This window comes from Paralichthys olivaceus, chromosome 17 (assembly GCF_024713975.1).
Source record: "Paralichthys olivaceus isolate ysfri-2021 chromosome 17, ASM2471397v2, whole genome shotgun sequence".
Classification (NCBI taxonomy): Eukaryota; Metazoa; Chordata; class Actinopteri; order Pleuronectiformes; family Paralichthyidae; genus Paralichthys; species Paralichthys olivaceus.
This window is the reverse complement of record NC_091109.1, coordinates 12,518,379-12,542,307: the sequence shown is the minus strand read 5'-3', so window position 1 is coordinate 12,542,307 and position 23,929 is coordinate 12,518,379. Positions and strand designations below refer to the sequence as shown.

Below are 23,929 nucleotides of genomic sequence, written 5' to 3'. Positions count from 1 at the left end.
AAGAAAGTTTGCATAGTTGTACCAGGGAGGCAGGGGCTGGAGCAGCTGCGGGCCTCAGAGGAGTCTCCTGGACAGGGCTGGACTCTGACTGCTCCTGGAGGGTTCACAGGGGACCTGAGGAGACAGTCAGGGCATGAGAACAAATCCAGATGTAACCTGCTGTATATATAATACCTGAGCAGTTCACCTGTAGCGCTGCTGAAGGCCCAGACCACAGGTAACATCACATGGTGACCATGACGACCAGGCCGACCAGCGACAGCTCGCCACACAGCTGGAGGTGTCGCAGGTGACTTGTCCTTCTCTGCAAACACTGGTGAGACATTATTTTCTTATTAAAAAAATCAATAGCAAAGGTTCAGGCTGTCTCCCACACACAATGCTGCACATAATGTATACTGACAACTATTTCAATCTGAAGAATCAATTATTTTCAGACAAAAACATCAGAACAGCTTTATGAACTAGACATACAAATCTTTCTTAAAAACCAAAATGAATATGGCTGTGTCTCTCACCATGTTGTACACTGGTCCTTACTGAATGTCTGTCCTGGCTGCAGTGTTTGGCCGTCCCAGTGACACACACATTGGCTGGCATTTACACACCGCCCCTCCTGAAGGTACAGACCACTGGGACAGCGACAGCCTGAAGAAAGACAAAACATATTATAACATTGTTACTATGATATTACAGTTTGTCTTATGACTTATTGTCTATATCAGTGTTTATACTTGGATTGTATGAGCCTGTGTGACCTAACATCCCTCCTGCAAAAACACAAGACGCATTGTTTCAGTGTCTTCACTTTATCACTTCTAAAGAGGTTTTGCATTGTAATCGAAACAATTAAACGGTGTGTGAAATCGCCGACCTACTGAATCACAGTCAGAAATCAATTAAGACACAATGGACCATAGACAATTTATCTTGGACTTGTTTCCAGAGCATTACTTCCTCATATTTCTCTCATCAATGTAAGTGCAAAAGCAAAATACCATTTTGTATTTTGCAGCAATAACCCAAATCACCTAAATACATGGTCTTAAGCATAATTAAAGATATACAAGTATGTAAAAGAGGTATTATTATGCACATGATTACTTTTTTAGTATAAATGGATTCTGAACCAGCCTTGTATGCAGTAAGAGACCTGTTACCTACTCAACCTCACAACCATTATAATCTCAAACTCCAGTACAGTAATATAAAGTGCATCCTACCCAGTATACATGCTGCAGTGCAGTTGTTGGTCAGGCTGAGGTGTGAGCAGGTAGGAGGACAATGCTCAACTCTTCCAGCCTGGCAGTCTGCCTCAGTCACCAGCACCATGCCATTGACACAACCTGGAAGAACCAGTCAGTCTGTGAGTGTGTGCTTACCCACAACGGAGGTGTGACACAGTTTGCAGATTTCATTTTGCAGCAGTGACATAAACAAGGTAATAATACAATAAAACAAATCAGGAAGAGAGTACTGAGCTCCAGAATGCAAAGTTTGATGGGTTCACCTGTCTGTGTGCCGGTGTCTTTGGTGCAGGACTGGCTGTTGCAGCTCTGGCTCTGCAGGGTCATGCCCTCACAGTCTCGCCCACCGTTCTTGGGAGGGGGAGCGGAGCAGGTTCTGTTCCTGAGCCTGACTCCACCACCGCACTGAGCGTCACACTCCGACCACTCTGTCCACTCTGACCAGTGACCATCAACTACAAGAGGAGACAGGAGAGCATGAGACTGAGATAACCACTGAAGGAGACAGTGAGTACTTGTGAAAGATGCCCTCTTCTCCGCTCACCTGGACATGCTTGAGGGAAGCATGCTCGACTGTCAAACTGGGCTCCATCGCAGGCCCCTCCAGGCAGAGCCTCCCTCAGAATGTCTCTCTGCCGAAACAAGGAGCCCAGACCACAGGACACACTGCAAGCGCTCCAGGCTGTCCACAGGGACATGATGCAGTCCACTAGAGGAGACAAAGCGGGTTGTAAAAAATGGAATATTCATATTTTCCTGTCAAGTCTCATCACCAATTCTGAGGTGGAATGGTAACCTACCACAGTCTTTCTCATCCGACCCATCCACGCAGTCCTTCTGTAGGTCACACCTGCGGTCCAGGTGAACACACTCCCCACTGTCACAGGGGAACTGCTTGGGAGAACACGGGCTGGGCACAGGGGGGCGCTGTGTCACCACTGGTCTGGCTGTCGTGCCTGAATGAGACATGGTAATACAATAATAAAATTATGTTCAACAATTTTATAAATCTTATTTTTGATGTCTTTTTGGTTCATCATAATATACACAGGAATGTGCAGAGATTTAAGGCACTTTTTTAGGAATTTTCGGATTCCAATCCATCTCACAATCTCACTGATTAATGCCACTATGCCACTTTCCTCCATCCTTCCATTCCCCTGCCCTCTGACATGGTGTTGATGCCTACCACAGCGTTCTTCATCCGACCCGTCCAAACAGTCCCGTCTGCCATCACACACCTGCGCGGAGTCCACGCAGCCAAATGATCGGCACGCAAACTGGCCCTCCACACAAAGCACTCTGGGTAGGCCCCCATCATCAGGCGGTGTGGTGATCCACGGTGCTGTAAATGCAAAATAGCGGCAGGTATAAATGCCCACTCTGTGCAGTGAAGGGTGTCGACCCACCTGACCGATGGGTCTGTAGGATTAACTTATAAGGTTCACATACCTTTTGTGGTTTGTAGACCAGGCCTTCCAGAGCTAGGAGAGGTAGTGAGGTGCAGTCCAGGCTGACCTGTGGTAACCCCTGGGTAGATGGAGGGTTTGGTGGTCCAGTGGCCTGATCATTTACAGTAGTACAAGAAAAAAACTGTGAACTGCAACCAGACACAACCTGAAGCTTAATAAACTGAGTAAAAATATTTGAACTTTTTAGTAAAAGGTTTTAAATCTCATTCTAAATCTCAAGAACAATGAGTTAAATTCAATATGATCAATAGCCAGTTGTACTTGGAATTGTGCTCTTCTGAAGTCCAGGTTGACCCGTGACCCCTGACGTAGCCACACCGGGAATGCCACCTTGTGACCCGGTGGTGTGGAGGCCTGGGGCACCAGTAGTAGTGTCGCCATGGAAACCTGGTCTCCCTGCAGAACTGGTCTGGTTCTGCAGACCTGGTGAGCCTCTGGTTGGAGCTGTACCTGTAGATGAGGATGAGGTGAAAGATAAACACACACATAAAGAGACACATGACAGACATCATTTATATTTACATGCTCATCTGGCAAATGTTAATTGTTACAAACGCTGGATCCGAAAAGGAGACTAGAAATTAATATAAGAAATTAATATGAGTGGTATAAATAGCAAGAACAAGAATGAATATAGTATATGGCCCAGTGTTCATGGGCTCCTACCACAGTTGATCTCGTCAGAGTGGTCCTTGCAGTCTGGTCGTCCATCACAAAGCACGGACACAGACACACACTGCTCAGTGTGCTGGCACGCAAACTGGCCTGGCTTACAACGCTGTACCGTCACTTTTCGACCACCAGGGGAAGATGAGGTCACGCTGCTGGGGGTCATCAGCTCTTCTACAAAAAGCAGGAGGAAGAGTTGATTCACATGATTAACAGTTAGAAATGATCGTACACTTTTGTATTCAGTTCAGTTCTTCACCTCCTCTGCACCCGAGGATCTCAACACGCATGTAGAAGGTGTGTCTAAACTCCACTGGGATGATGCGGAGGTAGCGAGCTCTGACCAGCCGATCGAGCCAGCGTGTCGCAGGGGTCCTTCCCGTCATCCGCACCTCGAACACCTGCACCACAAATTATACTTACACATATAATGAGGTTTTCTTAAGAAAAATGCAATGTTTTTAAATGCAATGACTACAGCACCTTGGCAGGGCCACCAGGTTTCCCATCTTCAGTGTAATCTGAGAAGAGGCTGCTGTGCAGTGCGAAGGCCAGGCGGTATTTAGAGAGGTAACCCCTCATGCGTTCACTGCCCTGCGTCACCACCCCCGATACCCACATGGGCTCCAGGAAGTCCACTTGGAAATATGGCTGAGCATCTGTGGGTAAGGGACTCCATCCAGGCTCCATTACCTGGCTACACAGAAGAACATATGGTTTATATTTGCCTTAGATTCTTATTTTCAGGTCAACAGCCACATATCGATCCAGACCACTTACACATTTGGGACGATGTTTAGTCTTCCAGCGTCAGCAGGGTTGTTCTCACGATGTGAGGACGAGGTCAACTGTCCATATCGAATTTTCCCATCCTCCAGTCCCAGGGGAGAGGAGCAGATTCCTGCAGGTAAAATGAATTTTAATCCAACAGAACCAGTTTGGTAAAGATTACAAGATACTAAAGCCTTTGGTGTGCAGTATGATAAACTATTTTTATGAGGGTTAAACAGATGTGTCTGTTCTCAAAAGACAATAAATGTTAAAAATAATGAATCAATCAAACTGCGTTCATTACTCACCACGATATCCTGGTACACCAACCTGTCAACAAATTAAATATATAAATAAACACCTGGAATCTTTGGGATTTTTAATGATTAGAGTTGAACTCTTCCTGTGAATATTAATGTATGGTTTAAATGTAGGATGTTTAAATAACAATTGTATGAAATTTGTACCATTTCCATAGAGAAAAATTAATTAAACAAATCAGGCCTTTATTTTCAGAAACACAGCTGTGTTTTCTGCATCATTGCTTTTCATTTATTTGAAGCTATAAACTTTTTATTAACTCTGTGACTTATGTATTATGACTTGTATAATATTTATATGTATAATATAGAGAACACAAGTTTGTTTAAATCAATTTTAACATAATAAATGTTTAAGATGATAAATATAGATTTTGAAGGAACCAGTGTATCACTTACAGCTGATGTTACTGCAGGGCGAGAGACAGCAGCCATGGACGGAGTCCTGAGAGGAGCAGGGGTGGGAGTGTGTGGTCTGTAGAGTAAAGAGAGTAAATGCAACACCTGAAATCTTATCTGACCACTTTACAGCACAATGAATAAAAAACCTGGATAAACACAGAGAAGGATGAAAAAGATTTGAAAACAGGTGAATATTTCAATACTTTCAGAGTAATAATAATAAATAATACTACAGTTAATATGACTCCACCTGTCTGACTGGGTTGTGGTGTTGTGGGGGTGGCAGCCAGTTTCATCCTCTCCTTTTGGACACTGGAAGATACCGTCACATCTTTTCCCTGCATCAATGCAGCCCCCTGGTGGGGGACAAGAGAAGTGCCCAGCAGGGCAGCTGCGAGGACTGGTGGCTGTAGTAGAGGGCTGAGTCCCTGCAGGTAGGGAGAAGGAAATGTGCAATGTATGTTAATCCACTGAGCTTAGTTAATTAAGAATGCAAGAACGATGACTGGATTAAAGGGGAAACTCACCACAGTACATCTCATCTGATCCATCGCCACAGTCATTGACTCCATCACACACAACTCCCAGTGGACCTGCTGGTACACAGCGGCCATTTTTACACTGAAACTCCTTCACTCTGCAGCCGCCCGCAGGGGAGACTGGCGAGGGAGGGGTGGAGGTAGTCGACCAGCGATAACCTTAATGGTAGGAGAGGGAAAGTGATTTAGAAGAGGATCTGTGCACAAACTGACAAAGTGGCATTTAATCAATCTACCAACCATCTCCACAGCCCATAATCTCAAGTCGAAGGTAGATGCCATTCTGAAAATCATGTGGCACCAGGCGGACAAACTGAGCCGACACCATCCTGTCCAGTCTGCTCTCAGCCACCCCTCGATCATCATGGTTACCAAGAAAAACCTGCAGGGGGAAAAAGTGACACTTTAACCTCAAGATCTAAAAACGCAATACTAAATAAGTGGCCTTTAAAGTCGCCTGCACTTTGATGGCTGACCTTGGCTCTGGGCCGTGCATCAGTGACGAGCTCTTTGTAGGTGTACCACCGTCTGCCGTCCGGGCTGAACTGCAGGTAGAAGCTGGACACAAACGTGTCAAACCTGCCACCACCCTGTGTTAACACACCTGTGGAAGAGTGGAATGCATTTTATTTGTTTCACTGATTCACTTACACACAGCGCACTAACTAAACCAGCACTTCATTATGTAGTTAAGGTGCCTGCATGTTTACCAGTGATGTTGTAAGGTTTCAGCAGGTCTATCTGCAGGTAGGGGCTTTGTGTGTCGCTACTGTGTCCGTTGGGGCTCCGCTGTGGGAGGTCCTTATATTCCTCAGGTTCTGGACTCCAGCCCTGCAGATACGTTGAGAGTTTTCCTATTAGACACTTAACCCAAGCTGATAGAGATGTCTTTGTATCACGGGTATTTGACAAAACCAAAACCTGATCTTTTTGACCTGATAATGGCAGTAGAGGAAAAGTAATGTGCAGCAATCTATGTGAGACAGACATCGAGAGATTTCACCCAAAACCGAAAAAGTCAAACTGCAGGCCGGCAGAGGATCACAGAGGAGTTTAACATGAGGCTTTCTAACAACAAGCCTCCCTTAAACAAGAGCCTTATGGCCCATGTTGTTCAAACAGCAACTAGAAAACATGCATTGTCAATTTAAAAAGCATCTAAACTTTTCTATTTCTTCAATCATGTCGATACTGAACCCAGATTAAACTAGAATGTCACTGAGTAGAGTCCATACCTTCACAGAGGCCTTTATAAAACCACATATATATAAAGTGTAAAAAATATTCCTGGATCTACACCATGTGATAATGAAATCTTCCTTGGGTCATGCCCTGCCCCTCCATTCAATTTCATGGAAATTAGTTGAGCAATGTTTCCCAGGTATGACTTTATCTACGTGATCGTGGACACATCATGAGGATGATCATGAACCAGAACAAAGTCTAACTGTGTAATATAAACTGGATGTGTTGTACCTGGAGGTCTGTATGAGAGTCCCATCCATGCAGGCGAGCGGCCTCAGGTGGGTGCCCACTCTGCTGTGATGAGGCCCTGAAACTTGAGCCTGGCAGAGTCTGGACACCCAGAGGAGCCCAACACTCATCTGAACAGAGAGTCCATGAAAATTACAATAAGACAGAATCAGTCAAAATACAACAAACATCTGGTGACCATGAGAAACACACTCACCTGCAGGAGGAAGTGGATATGTGGGAACCAGGGGTGTAGTACCCTCTGCTGGGCTGGAGGTCACAGTGTCAGGGGTCTCTGTCACAAGAATGGTGCCATTTTCTGCTACATGCAGAGGATTTCGAGAATTGACAGACAAATGTCAGAGAACAATGTCATTTCCTTATTTTGTTCACAACGAATAAACTTTTGTATATTTGTAGTGTTGAGTTTATAAAGGAGCAAGATTTTTCAGCTTTCTACATTTTGTAATTGTTGGTCTAATATAGAATTTAATGCAGGTAAATGTTCCATTTTTGTTTTAAAATTATCAGCAATAAAGGGTCTTTTTTAACATGGATTTGTCTGATCAGAAAAAGCAAATTTCAAATTTCCATCAACGTCACATGGGGAATTCTTTTATTCACAGGAAGATATTTCATCAGCAGATTTCATAACAAGAGTCAGGATTCTACCTTGGCAGTAACAACACCTGTCTCCCTCTCCAGGCACCAGACTTTGACCCTGCCCAGACAAAGGAACTGTCAACATTTAACTCATGTGTTTTCAGGGCCAGGCTACGTGATAAAGTCAATTTAAAGCTATGACAGGGACAGAAAGCATTGGACTTTTGACAGTAGATAAGATTAAAACACAGATGCATTCAAGTCTAGACAGTGTTGTACTTTAATGAAAAGACAAATGTGCAAAAGCTGTAGTTTCTCTCTTGCCTGTGGGCATCCAGTGACAGCGTATGGACAATAGGGGGAGCACTTCACTGTCAGGCTGGGCAGACAGTGGCATAACTGGCAGGGGTCTGATCTCCATCTGTCTCCCACAGCATGGGCCTGACGCTGGTACTCACATTCATCACAGGGGTCTGTCTGACACCTGCATACACACACAGACATGTATGTTGGAACTGATAAAGCATGTACCGAACTGTCAAAGGAACTAAAAACATGAGATTATCTCTAGTTACTGAAAAGCATGGTTGCAAATAATGTGGGTTCAATAGATTTTGAAAAATCAAGGCAAATCAGTAATCAAACATGTGAATTGATAAGATTTCATGTAGAGGGCATGGATGATATCAGTACAATTTGATTTAAACCTCTCATTCCAAATGTTGTATGACGTACGTTTTACAATAGGGTTACAAAAGGGTAAAACCAATAAGGATCACCGTCTGTGGACCACAAATACTCACACACTTAAATTCAATTTGAAAAATGTATTTAAAAATTGCATTTACAAAATAATGCATTTGTTTTGACTTCAATGACAGACTGTGGATCAAGTGCAGAAGGGTAAAGATCCTTTGATACATTCAGGAAATTTACATAATGATTACAATTCATTCTAATTAAAATGTGTCATCATTGTGTCACTAACAGAAAGATTGGATGAGTCACTGAAATATTTCCATTCATGCTTTGCATACTTTGTAAATCATAAATATTCACAACAGATTGGAAATAATTCATTTGCAAGTGAAAGCAAAATTTTGACCAGACAGAGGTGAATGTTGGAAAGTCCTTGGGGTCATCTGTAAAAAAATAACTCTGCAGATCTATGAATATCTATGAGGAGAATTGTAATGGTGTTCCATCAGCAGAGGACTACTCACCGACGAGCTTTCCTGTAAATTCCTCTGCACGTTCTACCGTCTCCGTACTTGATGGGATTATTTGGGCTGCGGAAAGACCACTGGACACTCTGGACACCGCAGGGCCCCAAGCACTCTCCCCACTCAGACCAAGATGACCAGCCACAGTGCACTAGAGGAAAACAAAACAGACTTAATGAGTAGTAAACATATGTCCACTATGAAGGCACTATGGATTTGATGTTGATCTTACTCGACTTTGTGTTTTTAACAGACTCACCTGAGCAGTCTGCGTTGGGCTGACATCTCTGAGGCCTTCCTCTCTCGCAGACACAAATTTCACAGTCCACTTTCATCTGCTGGCCCGGCCAGTAGCGCACACCGGCCAACTCACATGCACACTCCTCTGGTAACACACACTGTTGGGTATGGCTCATCACCTGGCCCTCTGGACACCAGCAGCCTGAAGGAAGAGGAAGTGCCAAACAGAAATCTCTCGCTGTCATTTTATCTATTCGAAAAACGGCAAGAAACAACAAACTATCACAGAGAAGATATTCTCGATTCCCTCTGACTGACCTGAAAAGCATGGTGCTGTGGAATCACAGGATGTCCCACTTGAGATGTGGGCGCAGGACACTGGACAGGGAGCACAGCTGTGTCTCACCAGCCCAGTGGGACAGCTGGTGTTGGCACATCCATCATCAGGACAAGGCTCTGGATTGGAACAGGAAGGAAATGGAGGAAACTAATCTTATTACCTTGCTTAGTATTCCTTCTTTCATTAAATATTATCTGTTTCTGTCTCTGCTTTTTTAAGGATTTGTGTCCAAAAATATTTTGTGCATACGTCTTCTTGTAAGAAACAAAAGACCATTAGTAACTGAAAACAAAAACAATTTCCATATCATAATTATTTCTTCATCTTTCCCTTATCTATAACACCATACTCTTTGAGAGTCCCAACAGTGCTTACCACAGAGATATCAAGTGAAGCAGCATGTTTGGATTAATTTTATTCTGCTCTTACTGATTTCCATGGCGAGGTTGGATTGTCCAGGTAGCTGAGAACAGTCTAGGCCTCCGTAGCGAGGAGGGATGCAGCCTCTGTGTTGTACCTGAACTCCACCACAGCCACTGGAGCAGTTGGACCAGCTCACCCAGGGCATCCACTGACCATCCACTGAAGAGGGAGGGAGAAAGCGTCACACCTCAGAAACATATATTACATTTAATTCTCTATCTAAGTTATTATTTGTCCACCTGCTTACCTGGGCAGGTGGTGTTGAAGCACTGCTGCCTCTGGACATCCTGTCCCCGACAGTGGCGCAGCGGGTCCGCTTGCGGGCAGGTTCTCTGCCGGCTCGTGGAGCCTGTCCCACAGGAGGTGCTGCAGGGGCTCCAGGGACCCCAGGAGCTCCAGGTTCCACAGCCCTGCTCATCTGTGGGACCTCCAAGTGGCGCTAGAGAGGAGTCTGAGCAGTCTGCCACACCATTACAAACCTGGTAGCAGGAGGGGTTTAGTGAGCTTGGGATGTATATACTTTTATCCTGCGTTCTATGAGAGCAGAAGATCAATTATGTTTGATATTTGCAACTTTTTTCCTGTAATTTCTTACGTTCTCATTATTGTTTAATATGTTGCATATGATAAGTACTTTAACAACTCCATATCATTAAATAATTGATCGTTAAATGATTAATCTCTTTTTTTTATATAAATGTTGACATGCAGACTCAGAGTATTGTACTTCTAGAGATTAAATGAATGATGATTATTGTATGAGGGAGGGAATTTTACAAACAATTAAAAACACTTCTTAAGAAACCCAGCGCCTACCATGCTGAAGGGGACACAGGATCCATCCATACATGTAAACTCAGGGCAGGGGACAGTGTTGTTCTTGCCACCAGGGGGCAAAGGTGAGACAGTTTTATCTGAATAGAACAAAATGTCAAAAATATTATCAAAAGTCCATCACCATTCATTTCACTCCTTCTCATCTCTCTTGTCCATTTCCATATATTCTCTATTTGGTCCTCTCCTTGTCTATCCTTTCCCTCCGTCCTATTTATTTCATGTTTTAAGTTCTCAAACCCTTCTTCAGACCACCCCCCTTACAGTCCCTCACCTAGAATACTTCCTATCTCTACTTATCTCATGAGAACTCACCACACACCAACTCATCATCGCCCCGTGGACAGTCTGGGAGGCCGTCGCACACTTGAGTCATGTTCACACAGGTGCGGTTGTCACATGAGAAGCTGCCTGGACAGGGAGGTATCTGGGTAGAACCTAGAGGACAACAAAATGTCTTTAGACAAAACCTGCCTCTGTGACCAAATGGTACATATTTTGGGATTCTCCTGTTTAACGCACCACAGTTGTCTATGCTCTCGTCTGAGGCGTCCCTGCAATGTGGAGTCCTGTCACAGAGCTGGTGGTAGTCAATACACTGGTCCCCACTGAGGCACGGAACCTGGCCAGGGCCACAGGGTGTGGTGCACTGCTGCTCATCACTCCCATCCAGACAGTCTGTCTCCCCATCACACCGCCAGGCCTGAGGCACACACTGTCCACCAGTGGCACAACCGAACTCATAGGATCTACAAGCTGGAGAAACAGAAGGCTGTAGGGAAACTGACCACTGAAAACACCCTCCCCCTGCAATCTCTGAAACACGACTTTTACCTGAAGAGGGCACAGTCGGGGTGACATGTGGTTGTGATGGTGTTGTGAGGATAGAGTAGCAAATGGTTCTGTTCTCATCCTCTCCACCTGGACAGTCCGATGTCCCATCACACAGCTCGGTTGTGGTGATGCATGTGCCGTCTCTACAGGCAAACTGGTCCGGAGCACAGGTCACTGCCAAGCAAACGAGATACATCAAAATACATCACTTCAATCATGCAGGATGGGTTTGCTTCTGTCATATGTGAATCATATAACCTCCTATTGGAAATCGTTTAATTGTGTTTTATTATAGTTTGTACCTTTACTTGGACAGACAGCTTCATCTGTTCCTGAGGGACAGTCTCTGTTTCCATCGCACACTCTGTCTGCAGGAACACACTGGTCCCCAGGGCACTGAAACTCTCCTGGTGCACATACACACCTACAAAAAGCAAACATATTAGATAACCATGCAACATACTGTGTAATCCATCATCCAATATTTATTTTGTATGATATTATCGAATAATTTAAAAAATTTTAAATGCGACTTTCTGAAAATATGGTTGAGTTTTTACAATTTGTGTGGCATTCAAGATAAACTTTCAACTTAAGTAAATGTCAAGATTGTGTTGCATACATGCACTAAAAGCTGCACCTATCTGACAAATAGAAAACCTCTGAAAAAACAAAAAGAGCAGAGCTGAACACGCACCCCCTCTCGTCACTGAAGTCCCCACAGTCATCGTGTCCATCACAGCGGTGGAAGTAGAGAATGCAACGTCCTCCAGCACACAGGAACTCCCCTTCGTCACACACCACACCACAGTCTGCACCGACAAAGGTCACAGAGTTACAGAAGTGCAGATGAGTATTCACACAAGTACGACCACATTTAAACACATTTAAATACACAAAGCCTCAAAACATTTTACAATAGTGAATAATGGCAACAGAGAATGTAAATAGATTGTAATTGACAGATCACCTTGCTCATCGGACACATCAGCAAAGCCACAGTCCAGTCGTCCATCACACACCCGACTGGCTGGCAGACACTTCCCATTGGCACACTGAAACTCTCCTGGTGGGCACAGGGGCACGGGGGTGGTAGGTCCGCAGAACTCCTCGTCTGATTGGTCGGCACAGTCTGGGTGGCCATCACAACGCAGAGCCAGGTTCAAACATGGTCCACTGCAGGGTTGGGGGTTAATTGACTTTATTCACTACATAAACTCTATTGTTATATAGTTAAACATGATGGAAATTATTTATAATGTAAAAAACCTATTCAATAATCAAAGTCAGTTGTACTGAACAGAAAATACAATTCTTGGATCAATGAACAAGTTGACATCTGTCTGGAATCATTATCACAACTGGACCAAAAGTCCAGTCTAGACATTAGGGTGCAGCTAGAGGTTAGATTAGCACACAACATGTTGACAGTAAGCGTGTTACCATATGCCAACACCCTGGTTGGACTGGCCAACCAACCAGCCAGCCAACCAACCAACCAACCAACCAACCAACCAACCAACCATCCAACCAACCTACTACATGACATTATATTGTTAAAAAAAGAATGATTGAACCCACATACTTGATTTATTACATCTGAACATTTACCAGTTTAGCACCTTCATAATCTCTACATACAGAATTTGAGGAAGTCAGTATGGTAGTGATAGTGTGGGGTTCACCTTGGCGTGCTGCTACAGCGGAACTGGTCTGGAGAGCAGGTGGATGGACACAGCTCGTCTGAGCCGTCGCCACAGTCGTCCTCATTGTCGCACACCCAGTGAGAGGGAATGCATCGGCCCCAAGCACAGGTGAACTCTGATTCTAGACAGGGAGGAGAGGGAGGAGGGCAGACCACACCCTCACAGTGCCACACACCATCCTCACAGGAGCTGCACACACAAAGATCAAATCCCCCCCTCAATTTTAATGAAGGAGACAAACTTACTTGATTATTTGAAAATTTTGAGTAAAGTTTTATATTTTCACAAGTATTTTGTTAGACAGACCAGTTTTGACAGTGTTGAGTGATGGTGGTACCAGGTGGAAACATAGAGCCCTCCCACTCACATGGACACTCAGTGGGAGCGACGCAGCCTTCCCCTATAGAAGAGACAACATGATGACAGTTCTGCTCTGTATTCCTACAGCTTCCTAACCCAACATAATGTAAAGTTTGGCTTAAGGGCAGCAAGAGGGGGAACACAGTGTTGTTAAAATCAAAAGGGCAAACGTAAATGGGAAATGGTCTGTAGTTAAATATATAGCTTTTTTTGTCTTGATCACTACTCTAAGCAATTTACAGTTTTGACATTCACACATAACAGTGTCTATGTGCAGTACTTCTCTATCACACATCAATCACTTTCAGCACAGCCATCAGGAGATATTTGGGTCTCCTCTCGGATCAGTAAAGTAGGTTCAGTAAAGTATTACACCATGCCTCACCATGTCGTACAGAGCCAGCAGGGCAGAAACAGCCCTCCACACAGGAGAGGGCTCCACACTGAGAGTGTGGACTCTGCTGAACGCTTGGGCAAGAGGCAGAGCAAGCTGGGCCACAGGGTTTGTACACCATCCCATTCTCGCACTGCAGAGCTGCAGGGAATCACGGGAACAGAAAATCGATTGAAGACTCAAAAGACAATGTGTACAAATGTTTCAGAAAAACACTGACACAAGACTTCAGTTGTATGAGTGTAAGATTCACAGTATGACAGTGTGTTGTATGTGCAACATACGACAGAGCTCCTGGGACCTCCAGCGGATGTAGACCCCTCTGCGGTTACACTCTTCAGCATAGGCAGCAATGGCTGTGCAGAGACATTCACAGTCCCCGCCTGAGTCACAGCTAAAACACACACAGACGCACAAACATCAGTAAAATACAATCAGCAGTACATGTACACACAAAGACACACGTGTGCATCAAGTCTGTGGTCTTAAGAAGCACATTTCTGCTGATTGAAGGGCTGTCGTACAGTGGCAGTAGTTTGACTTGCATATTTCTGGAAGTAATAAAAAATATAAGCTATATTTGTATCAAAAAATTATTTTAAGTATATGTTTTGAGCTTTTCACCTTCATTTTTGACAGTTGTGAGAGGGGGGCAGAGAAAGTGGGGGAAGACATGCAGCAGAGGGCCGCAGGTCGGAATCAAACCCAGACTGCTGCAGAGGCTTGTTGCTTATATGTTAAGTTACAATTCAAAAAGTTTCATGAATGCACTTCTAGCATCTCAGCTCATAAATTTTGTTATAAATAGTTTTTTTTTAATCTGTGTCGTTGTGTTTGTTGTGTTCTGTTTGGGCCATCCCATCCCAAGCGATAGCTGTTTGATCAATTGTGAACAAAATCCCTGGAATTTCATGTCCAAATACATGTTCAGGTTGTGTATTGGAAGTATGATACATACTCGATGATTTTGTGTGTCGATCAGACACTTACCCACAAGCGTCAAAGACACACCAGTCATAATACTGCTGGAAGGGAACCTCAGCGTGGCACTGAGAAAAGAGTTCCTGGGTGAGGACTGCACACTTTTTCGTGGCCCACGTGACTCTGTGGGGGTTCAGCTGAACACAACAAACAGAGAGCAAGTAGTTTTTGGTTAGCTTTTGCATTTTCTATGAGGAAGATAAAGTCTATCACATGATATAAAATTGTTTACAAGGAGGTTATTAGGTCCGAGTCCACAGTTCATGTAAATGTCAGTGTGTGTTTGTGCATTCTGTATTGAACTTACAGCGCAGGGGTCTCGGAGGTCCTGATCTGCCACGTCGGGGCAGGAGGGGCTGACCTTCCAGGAGTTTCCAAACAGCTCAGCCGTAGACTCCACGATGCCCTGCCGCGTTGTGAAGTCGTTCTCCGTATCTCCATCAAAGTTACCGCACAGGCCCCCGACTCGACCCCGCAGGTGGGCAGCCAGGCGCACATAAAGGCGCATACCTGTAAATAATTCCGTCTTCTATGAATGTCAGGAACAATAATTGGTGAATTAAATTGTAAAAAAACTTAAAATTTGTCCCACCCCCGTCCCAAAGGAGAGTGACCCCGAGTCGAGAGGACAGGGACACAAACAGGCCGACTCTTTCCAAAGACAGACCACTGCCACTGTAGGACTTCGGTAGAGTCACAGGCATCCCGTTCACTGTCACAGCTTTACCTAACAGATAGAGACAAAAGCATTTATTTCAAGCAACTGTTCTAAAGCATAGTCCAAGGTGCTTATGACACCCAACCTGCCATCCCCCATAACACCCCCCAATCCCTCCTACCTCTCAGCAGGTGTATGATGGTGTTTCCCAGACTGAGGGTGACCGACTTTGTGCAGGTGACCCCAGTGCTCCCACAGGGCACATTCTCCGCCGTGACACTGAACAAACCGCCGGTCTCCCTCGCTAAGACGTACTGGCAGTCCCCCAGGAAAGAGAAACAGCGGCCATCGAAGGTCACATAGTGCGGATCCCCCGTTGCCACGCACACGCCAGCACAAGCCGACTGGCTGCAATGCCAGCGTCGCTCCTTACACACACTGCAGCAGAGAATGAAGAGCAGTTGAGATAGTTACAAGCTGCAGTGATGTAATGCAATGAGTCAACCGCATACGTTACCATGTGTTGCAGTCTTTGGTGATGGTGTCGTTGCTGTAGTAGAGTCGACCATTATGGTGACATGGGCACTCGTCCGGCAGAACACAGCGATCACCCTGCAGTGTAAAACATCATGTTATGTAGAGGAGTCCGAATTCCATTTAGTTTAAAATACATGCTTTCACCTTTTAAACCTTTTGTCTGAAGATGACTTAAAGAAGATGCATGACAAAGTGAGAGCTTGAGCATGTTTAACCTCTGTTCCCACTGCAAATGTGCTTATTTGGCTGTCTTCATTTGGCAAATAGATTATAACAATATATTTCAAGATTTAATGATATATTTTATAATTAACTGAGCTGAGTGGACCAGATATTTAAAAGACATTATCCTATCAGCTAAATCCATTTAATAGCTTCAGGCTGTTCCATACTTTTGCCATAGGTCGTTTTTAGCTTTTCTTTTAACTAGTTATATTCTTATTAAATGCATTTTTAGATTGTTACTCAAAAGGACATTACTGTTTTAGTACAGTCTCACTACTCTAACCTCTTGACAATCTGCATATTTGATCTTGCTGGCTCACTAATGAAAAAAGATATCCATTGACAAAACTAAATTTGAGTTTTCACCCACTAGGAGGACAGTTCCCTGGGGACAGACACAACCAGATAGAGGCTCCTTGCAGCTCGATTGTCCGGATCTGGGCCCCTGCTGTTGGCCAGGAGGGTCCAGGCTGGAGCAGGTGAGGAGGCAGGAGCGTGGAGAGTAGACCAGAGAGCCTGGACACGGGTTCACCTCCTCACAGCGCTCCTTGCTGCAGTTAAACAGTCCCTGCTCACACACACTGTGAAGGGAAGGGGTGAGATAAAGTGGGCATTGACATTAATTATGATAAGTTTCTCCGAAAATCAAGATTTGTACTGAAATGTCAGCAGCATATAAGTAACAGGAAGTTATAAAAAATAAAGAAATACTACAATATTAAATTGCCCTTTAGCAAGACAAAAAATATCTGCTTGGTCAGTAGAGTTTACTGATATAATCTCTAAAGAGTAACTATAAAATGATGAGGCAACAGGAGGTGTGATGAAAACCGTTTCACCAGATTCAGCTGCCAAGGATTGTCACTCAGAGTGAATGGATACGGTACGTCACACTTGATATCAGTGTGATAATTATCTAATCCAAAATAAACCATTAACTCAGGCTAATGGTCAGTACAGGGTAGAAGGGCAGGAAACAGGCGTGAAATCGGATTGACACATATTCATTCAGCAATCTGTTCCACGATAGCGAGTAGAGAGTGACGAACATTGTCGTATTATGGTGAAGAGACGCAATGAAATCAACCTATCCTGTAGCAGGGAGCAGGAACATAGAGAGATTTCATTAGAGCTCTTACACCACCAAGGACTCAGTGGGGTGATGTGGTGTCACACACACGGCACGGCAGGAAAGCTAAGAGTACACTATTCTCATTTATATCATCTTGAAATACTTCCTAACTAACATGTTAATACAATCAAAAACAAAAAGAACAGTCAAATAAATGATTATTTATCCAATAATTATTCTTATTGTATTCATATTTATTCATTACTTATTATTATTATGTATCAGTATAAATGTACTGTGCTCTTTTGTGACTTCGGCTCCAACGTACGCTAAATGTGTGACATTTACACAAGTAAACACAAACACTATATTGTCACCGTCCCTTGACCTTTATATTGTCCTCAAAAACAAATATACTGTGTATTCCATAAGAAATGTCTATTTCAGAGATGAGAAGATTTATCAGCACATGATCTGAGTAGTTTTAGTCACTTCATGTAATGGAAGCTCATTCAAACATACCAGAGCCAAACCCATACCCATGTGCCAATGTTTTATTGTCGGTGCATCAAAGCTGTGTTCTACTGAGAGAGGAGAAAACATGCTTACCTTCTCTGATTTCTTATCACATCTACCACAAGATAAAAGCAGCATGCAGATAACCATATTAGGACGGTACTTTTTAAGGGTGTGCTGTAAAATATAATTCATGCATCTGGGTCTGTAAGAGCTTGCACTGAATTGACCTCCACCATAATGTTTCCTTTCGACAGGTTAAGTGTGCCATCTGTCTTCAGTTGCTGTATCTGTACAGCAGTGTTAATATTTAACCTAAGTGAAAGATATCAAGTGTCAGAAGATGTTCTAAGCTGAGCTACGCTGTTTTAAGTTGCAACAAAAGCAACAACAAAAAAATCCAAAATTTTCTATCATTTATAATAATTTCAAACTGAAACATAATATTTGCAATTTGAAAAATATAACTACAAATTTCACACTAATAAAAGTAAAATGAAAACAATCAAACTACAAACTTGACAAAATGAATACATGACATACAGGAGTATTGTAGTTGAGTATCTTCTGTTCAACATACCAGGAGTTACAGTTGTTCTGGATGACAGCACCGGGCTGGAACGTCTTGTCCTCTTGCACACATGGGCACATGGCGATGGGCACACACTGGCTCTGGTGGTCCTGTGCTAGTCCCGGCAGGCACTGGCAACCTGGAACGCACATCTTAAGGCCCACTCCGCCACTGTCATCGCAGCTCCAGCTCTGCCGCAGGTCTGAACACGAGGCTCCACATGCTCGACCGCACTCCTGGTAGACCTGACCACCTGAACACTGGACCGCTGGGGAGAAAGCAGAGGAAGAAAGGTTTGTTTGCCGATGGGGGAAATCATCTTTGTGGTTTCCATATGAGAGTGCACGTGGTTTTTTACAACTGAAGCTTTGTAGCTCACACTGATGCTGTTGTACTTTTAACAGCAGAGACATCCCATTACATTCAAGCCTCCTATCCTTAACGTGTTTGTGAGAACAGTCACATGTTGGCATTCAGGTATGCGATCAGTCTGAACACTAGCCTGGATGTTAAATCAATTCTTGCAAGTCCAGTCAAATTGTATTCGTAGTGATGTTAGTAAATTGACACTTCAGTGGACACTGTGGACTCCATGGTGATGGACATCCTCGATTATCCCTAAATCAGTGGCCTTCCTACTTACGGCAGAAGGTGTGGTTGCGCCATTGGACAGCAACGCCCTCCTGGGCGCAGTGCCGTGCATAGGCAGTGAGGACGGTGCAGTGACAGGCCTTCTGTGGAGCGCAGCCGCAAACCTCTGACAGACAGAGACGGAAATATGGCTCCCTCTCCACCACGTCATGACACCCCTGCAAGATAACCGAGAGAGGTGCATAAGTGAAAGAAAGAGGGGCAGATAGATGATAGCACTGACGTAGCAGGAGATGAAAGATGCTCTGTAAACACTACCTGAAAGATAGGGCTGTGAATGATGGAGCACACCGTCTCTGCATAGTATCTCCTCTGGGTGTACGTGGTGCAGGGGTCAGGTGGAGCTCCTCCAGGTAGAGTACAATGCTCTGATGTAAACTTCCCTGCAAAGGATGACACGCTGTTCTCCACGTCTCCTTCTGGGGTGGTAAAATCATCATGCTGGTTCCAGGTCAGCGTTCCACAAAGGCCACGGACCTTGAATATAAAATTTAATACACACTGTATATTCTTTTCATTGTAAATTTTAAATTCTAACCACTTTGCATCCCTACCCTGTATTTAAATTTAGTACAGTCTAATTTAAAACAAAATTCTCCTGGTGAATAAACCATATGAAATGTAAAGGACACCTTGTTTGCAAACCCGGGCTGCAACATGACAATGGCCAAGGGTCCATCTAGATACCAGAGCAGCTGGGCTCCAAAAGTCTGGATGAGGAGAAATGAAGAGGAGGCCCTCCGCACAACCAGGTCTGCTGTCACCACAGGTAATGCCTCTCTCACACCATTCAACATCACTGTACCTGGAAGTAACCGAACCAACCATAAATAATCACAAGGCAGTGAACACATTCAAAAGGACGACTTCTTGCAGTTAGGGTTAGGCCAATAACTGTCGTACAATTAAATGTGCAGTGTGCACGTGCATGTGTTAAATTGAACATTGTCGATGAAATATTTTCCAAAATCAAATACATTTAATAAAAAATTGATATTATTGAAAATCAAAATAGTTCATCTTATAAGATGAAATATTTCTCAAAATGTCAATAAATGAATCATTCCACTTTTCAAGGCTGTATTTCCAACTTGTTTTGTTGGGCCAAACTGGCTGCTAAACAAAATAGAGAGGTTTTTTGAGAGGTGAATGTTTAGCATCCCAATCCAAAATGTATTTCAAAATGTTTTATTTTCAAACTATTTATAAATGAATAATAAAAGGACTGAGCCTAAGAGTGTTGTCAGATGTCGGGGGTTATGGCTTGGGTGTGACCAGAACAGCATATGAAAGACCCCCCAAGATGGACACCATCTGGAAAACAACAAGGTTGGGCCAAAACAAGATTGTGGCGAACTGTGACGGCCAGGATGAAATAAACGGGTCTGACAGGAGGAGAGGCCCGACATGTTACCCAGGACAGGCCCAGATGGAGGGAGATGCCTTATCTCAGATCAGTGTGTTTATCTAACTTACCAGTGTCTGTGATGGTGACTGTGGTGCGGAGTGCTGTGACTGACATCTCCCTCAGACAACCCAGGCCTCCTCCTCCTCTTCCTGCTGTACACTCCCCACAGCGCACCTTCATCACGAGCTTCCTGTCAACAAAGTCCTGAGAACACAAAGCAGAAGTGGCCACCATATACACAACTGTCTGTGAGGTCATAGTTAATCTAAAAGTGTGAATGGTGTGTGTCTTATGTCTCACCTCCACAGCAGTGAAGGGACAGTCTCCACCCTGCAGTGAATACCTCTTTTTGTCAAAGGTGGTCACCTGTAGCGCCCCCATCAGGCTGCACTGGCCAGCGCACTTCTCCCCAGTACACTGCCACTGGCCTGCTCTGCAAACACTGGAAGAGAGGCAAGAGAAGATAGGTTGGTGTTAAAAGGAGCATGGTGTTAAGAGAGGTGCAGGAAACAACCAAACACACGTTTCTCCCTCACCATGTGTTGCATCTCTGCTGTATCCTGTCCCCTGACTGGTATGTGCGCCTGCGATGGAAGCAAGGACAATCGTCTCTTTTCAGACAGAGTCCTTGGTGAAGGTAGAGGCCCGGCGGACACTCACAGCCCCCCACACACTCTTCCCTGCACTGGCCAATGGCTGCAGCCGGCCCTGGGGACTGGGGAGATGAACAGCTGGGGGGACAGGAGGACACACAGTCTGAAAACACCTGACCTCTGGCACAGACACGACCTGAAGAGACAGAGACAATAGAAAATAACTGTGAGACAAGTATAGTCTGTCTACTTTAAAGCCTCAACCATCTGCACCAATAGTATAATTTATCATATTTCATCACCACAAAGGGTGTCGGTCCTCCAAATTATGATGACATGTTGTTGGGCGCACTCTCTGGCGTAGCTGGCCAGAGTGTCACAAACTGCCCCATCCCTGTCTTTGGGTGGCAGGCTGCAGAAGAGGTAAAGACAGGTGTCGATGTACGCTGCTGGGTCCAACTGAAAGACACAAACTGAACACTTGTAACAGCAAACCTGCATCAAATAACATGCAAAGGTTCTTCTGAGGCAAATGACTAGAGCCTCCAAAGTCAGAAAAATACAAATCCTGCAAAGTGGCTTTAGATAGCAGCAGTATTGATACAGTAGGTTTACTGAGAGGAAAAAGCTGAATTATTTTTCCTGTGGGGTGATCAATAGAACAAACAGGCACAGAGAAATTTCAAAACACATCAACAACCAATGCAAATATTTGTTACATTATGATATAAGTAATGGCTGCATGGGTAATGGGTCATAAATTTAACCAACTAACAGTAGATCAGTGCCATCAGGTGTTGCGACCTTTAATCCCAAGACGCGCTCTTTTAAGGCAGGACCACCATAGGTTGATTAGTCCTGGGTGCATGTCCCTAGCATCATGGGGCTGTGTTGGGATCTTTCCTCCTGATCCAGAGCCATTGGCTGCAGCTTTCTGCAGTCTGTGATGTTCCTTTTATGGTCTGGCACGGGGCTTGTCTGTGGGTCCCCAGATTATTTTTGAGCAAACTGATTATGGATGTTGCAAGGAAACCCCTGCAGCAAACCTCCACAGGCCAAACTATTGCTTTCCAGCCACGTTGCTCTGCCTCAAATGCCATGTCTGCATGCTGCAGCCTTTTCCTCTCAATCACTTCATCAACAGCATTGGACCAGAGTATCAGGTCTGGTCTCAGGGTGGTAGCGACAACGTGCTGGCCCACGTCCACCAAAATTCTCGGGCTTGCTCCAACTGACCACTCCTGGTCAGTGGCGGAGGCCCTCCCTGTCCATGTTCCCCCTAGTGGACAATTGTTGTTGTTTGAACTGCAGTTGTCTTTGTTTCAATTTTTGCTGCTAGGCATTTAAGTACTTGGGAAAGACTTACAAGTATTTGAAAACCAGTGAGAATGTGCCTGAGGGTACCTGCAGTTGAGCATAGTGGGCAGGATGGAAACAAATATTCAGAAATTCCTAATAAACATTATATTGTTATTATTAAAGGGTGAACCATTTCTTAACCAACAGTTTTAACTGGTTTCTAGTAAATCATTCACTTTTGTTTGCAGTTCATTACACAAGAGGCTTGGCTCTGAGAGAAATTTGATCGAAGAAGCAAACGGTTTTTATGCCACTTGGGAAATATAAATGGTGCCTCACCCGAGAGTGGCAATGTGAGAAGGGGTTTTCCAGCAGTCGGTGACACACAGATTCTGCTTGCTTACGCAGAACAGGGTCTCCTGAGACATCACAGCTGTGACCAAGCTCAGCTGCATCACTGCAGCCCTAAAGGAAGCACGGAACACAGACACACAATAAGCATGTATTTTAATTACACAAAACTTTGCTTTCGCACAAAATAAACATTATTCAGCTAATTTATGGGATTATTATAGCATCATTATAACAATATGGTTGTTTTCAAATATCAAAATACCTCATGAAGAAAAATAATAGTTGTAATGTAATGTAAAATGTATACTCAATCAGTGTATTCAGTGCATTACTTCATTCTGCTGATCAGGAACTTTCCATGAGTTGCCGAAGCTGGCAGCGAACTGGGACACAGTTCCACCCATTGTGGTAAAATCATCTGTGCACAGGAGACAGGATGCAGATTGTCTACAGTTGATGGCTTTGTTACATAAAATACTCTTCAACGATTAATACTCAAAAATAATTTTGCAATACAAAGAGTATTCAAATTTAAATTGCAGTAGTGTGAACATGCTGTTCTCACCATCAGGGTTGCTGTTGTAGACTCCGCAGAGGCCCCTGGTAGCTGCCAGGTGCTCAGCGGTCACTGTCAGGTAGACTGTGTTGGCCAGGTCAAACTTCACTCTCACACCCAGGCCACTCTCCACAAACACAAAGTCCCCCAGCCAATGAACACTCACTCCTGTGCAAAGAAGAAAATATATGGTGCTTCTGCTTTGCTGCACAATATTGCTGTTGATCCATCCATCCATCCATCCATTCAAAGGAGTCGCAGTTTAAGAGAGCCTAATATTCTTGGAGCTGCTGGAAGGATGCAAATGCGTCTTTCAGGTACAAGTGACCAGCACTAGATATTTCCATCTCATATCAAATCATCTGAAAAGGAAGGATCTAAAATTCACAAAGATGAGCTCAGTAACTAACCCAGGTATGTTGTGGAGGAACAATCAAGATGTGGTTGATGCAAATTTGTGTTTAAGATATGAAAAGATATGCATAAAGTATTCTTTGTGTTAAAACCCAGATTCAAGTTTATTAAAGTGTAAATCTATATAATCCCACCTCTTTCAGATTGTTCCATTGCTTTGGAATTAGTGTAATAATTGTATTATTCAGTATTCAATAGGGAACCATTGGTGAATTTAATTATTTCTGTAATCCTGGTTAAAATC

At 44.0% G+C, this 23,929-nt stretch overlaps 1 protein-coding gene across 1 annotated transcript in view; it reads right to left on the bottom strand.

Annotated features, from left to right (window-relative positions):
• sspo (SCO-spondin) overlaps positions 1–23,929 on the bottom strand; it is a 66,837-nt gene that overhangs the window by 40,301 nt on the left and 2,607 nt on the right. The window contains exons 7-64 of the mRNA XM_069513107.1: positions 23,281–23,439; positions 23,048–23,133; positions 22,701–22,826; positions 21,365–21,521; positions 21,006–21,258; positions 20,770–20,911; positions 20,538–20,673; positions 19,694–19,866; positions 19,320–19,538; positions 19,054–19,219; positions 18,420–18,678; positions 16,622–16,832; positions 16,007–16,101; positions 15,671–15,927; positions 15,424–15,558; positions 15,139–15,341; positions 14,841–14,968; positions 14,135–14,244; positions 13,842–13,991; positions 13,403–13,496; positions 13,076–13,285; positions 12,361–12,566; positions 12,088–12,202; positions 11,693–11,814; positions 11,391–11,564; positions 11,079–11,312; positions 10,872–10,994; positions 10,539–10,636; positions 9,970–10,201; positions 9,729–9,881; positions 9,278–9,415; positions 8,979–9,161; positions 8,720–8,870; positions 7,821–7,980; positions 7,566–7,614; positions 7,111–7,215; positions 6,897–7,024; positions 6,131–6,251; positions 5,897–6,024; positions 5,661–5,802; positions 5,409–5,579; positions 5,132–5,309; positions 4,879–4,954; positions 4,468–4,489; positions 4,169–4,289; positions 3,872–4,085; positions 3,648–3,789; positions 3,386–3,562; positions 2,981–3,169; positions 2,700–2,810; positions 2,437–2,592; positions 2,048–2,203; positions 1,792–1,956; positions 1,511–1,702; positions 1,224–1,346; positions 519–648; positions 188–313; positions 23–114 (exon numbers count right to left, since the gene is read on the bottom strand). Coding sequence (XP_069369208.1) covers positions 23–114; positions 188–313; positions 519–648; positions 1,224–1,346; positions 1,511–1,702; positions 1,792–1,956; positions 2,048–2,203; positions 2,437–2,592; positions 2,700–2,810; positions 2,981–3,169; positions 3,386–3,562; positions 3,648–3,789; positions 3,872–4,085; positions 4,169–4,289; positions 4,468–4,489; positions 4,879–4,954; positions 5,132–5,309; positions 5,409–5,579; positions 5,661–5,802; positions 5,897–6,024; positions 6,131–6,251; positions 6,897–7,024; positions 7,111–7,215; positions 7,566–7,614; positions 7,821–7,980; positions 8,720–8,870; positions 8,979–9,161; positions 9,278–9,415; positions 9,729–9,881; positions 9,970–10,201; positions 10,539–10,636; positions 10,872–10,994; positions 11,079–11,312; positions 11,391–11,564; positions 11,693–11,814; positions 12,088–12,202; positions 12,361–12,566; positions 13,076–13,285; positions 13,403–13,496; positions 13,842–13,991; positions 14,135–14,244; positions 14,841–14,968; positions 15,139–15,341; positions 15,424–15,558; positions 15,671–15,927; positions 16,007–16,101; positions 16,622–16,832; positions 18,420–18,678; positions 19,054–19,219; positions 19,320–19,538; positions 19,694–19,866; positions 20,538–20,673; positions 20,770–20,911; positions 21,006–21,258; positions 21,365–21,521; positions 22,701–22,826; positions 23,048–23,133; positions 23,281–23,439 — 8,772 coding nt within the window. The remainder of the gene's footprint in view (positions 1–22; positions 115–187; positions 314–518; positions 649–1,223; positions 1,347–1,510; positions 1,703–1,791; positions 1,957–2,047; positions 2,204–2,436; positions 2,593–2,699; positions 2,811–2,980; positions 3,170–3,385; positions 3,563–3,647; positions 3,790–3,871; positions 4,086–4,168; positions 4,290–4,467; positions 4,490–4,878; positions 4,955–5,131; positions 5,310–5,408; positions 5,580–5,660; positions 5,803–5,896; positions 6,025–6,130; positions 6,252–6,896; positions 7,025–7,110; positions 7,216–7,565; positions 7,615–7,820; positions 7,981–8,719; positions 8,871–8,978; positions 9,162–9,277; positions 9,416–9,728; positions 9,882–9,969; positions 10,202–10,538; positions 10,637–10,871; positions 10,995–11,078; positions 11,313–11,390; positions 11,565–11,692; positions 11,815–12,087; positions 12,203–12,360; positions 12,567–13,075; positions 13,286–13,402; positions 13,497–13,841; positions 13,992–14,134; positions 14,245–14,840; positions 14,969–15,138; positions 15,342–15,423; positions 15,559–15,670; positions 15,928–16,006; positions 16,102–16,621; positions 16,833–18,419; positions 18,679–19,053; positions 19,220–19,319; positions 19,539–19,693; positions 19,867–20,537; positions 20,674–20,769; positions 20,912–21,005; positions 21,259–21,364; positions 21,522–22,700; positions 22,827–23,047; positions 23,134–23,280; positions 23,440–23,929) is intronic.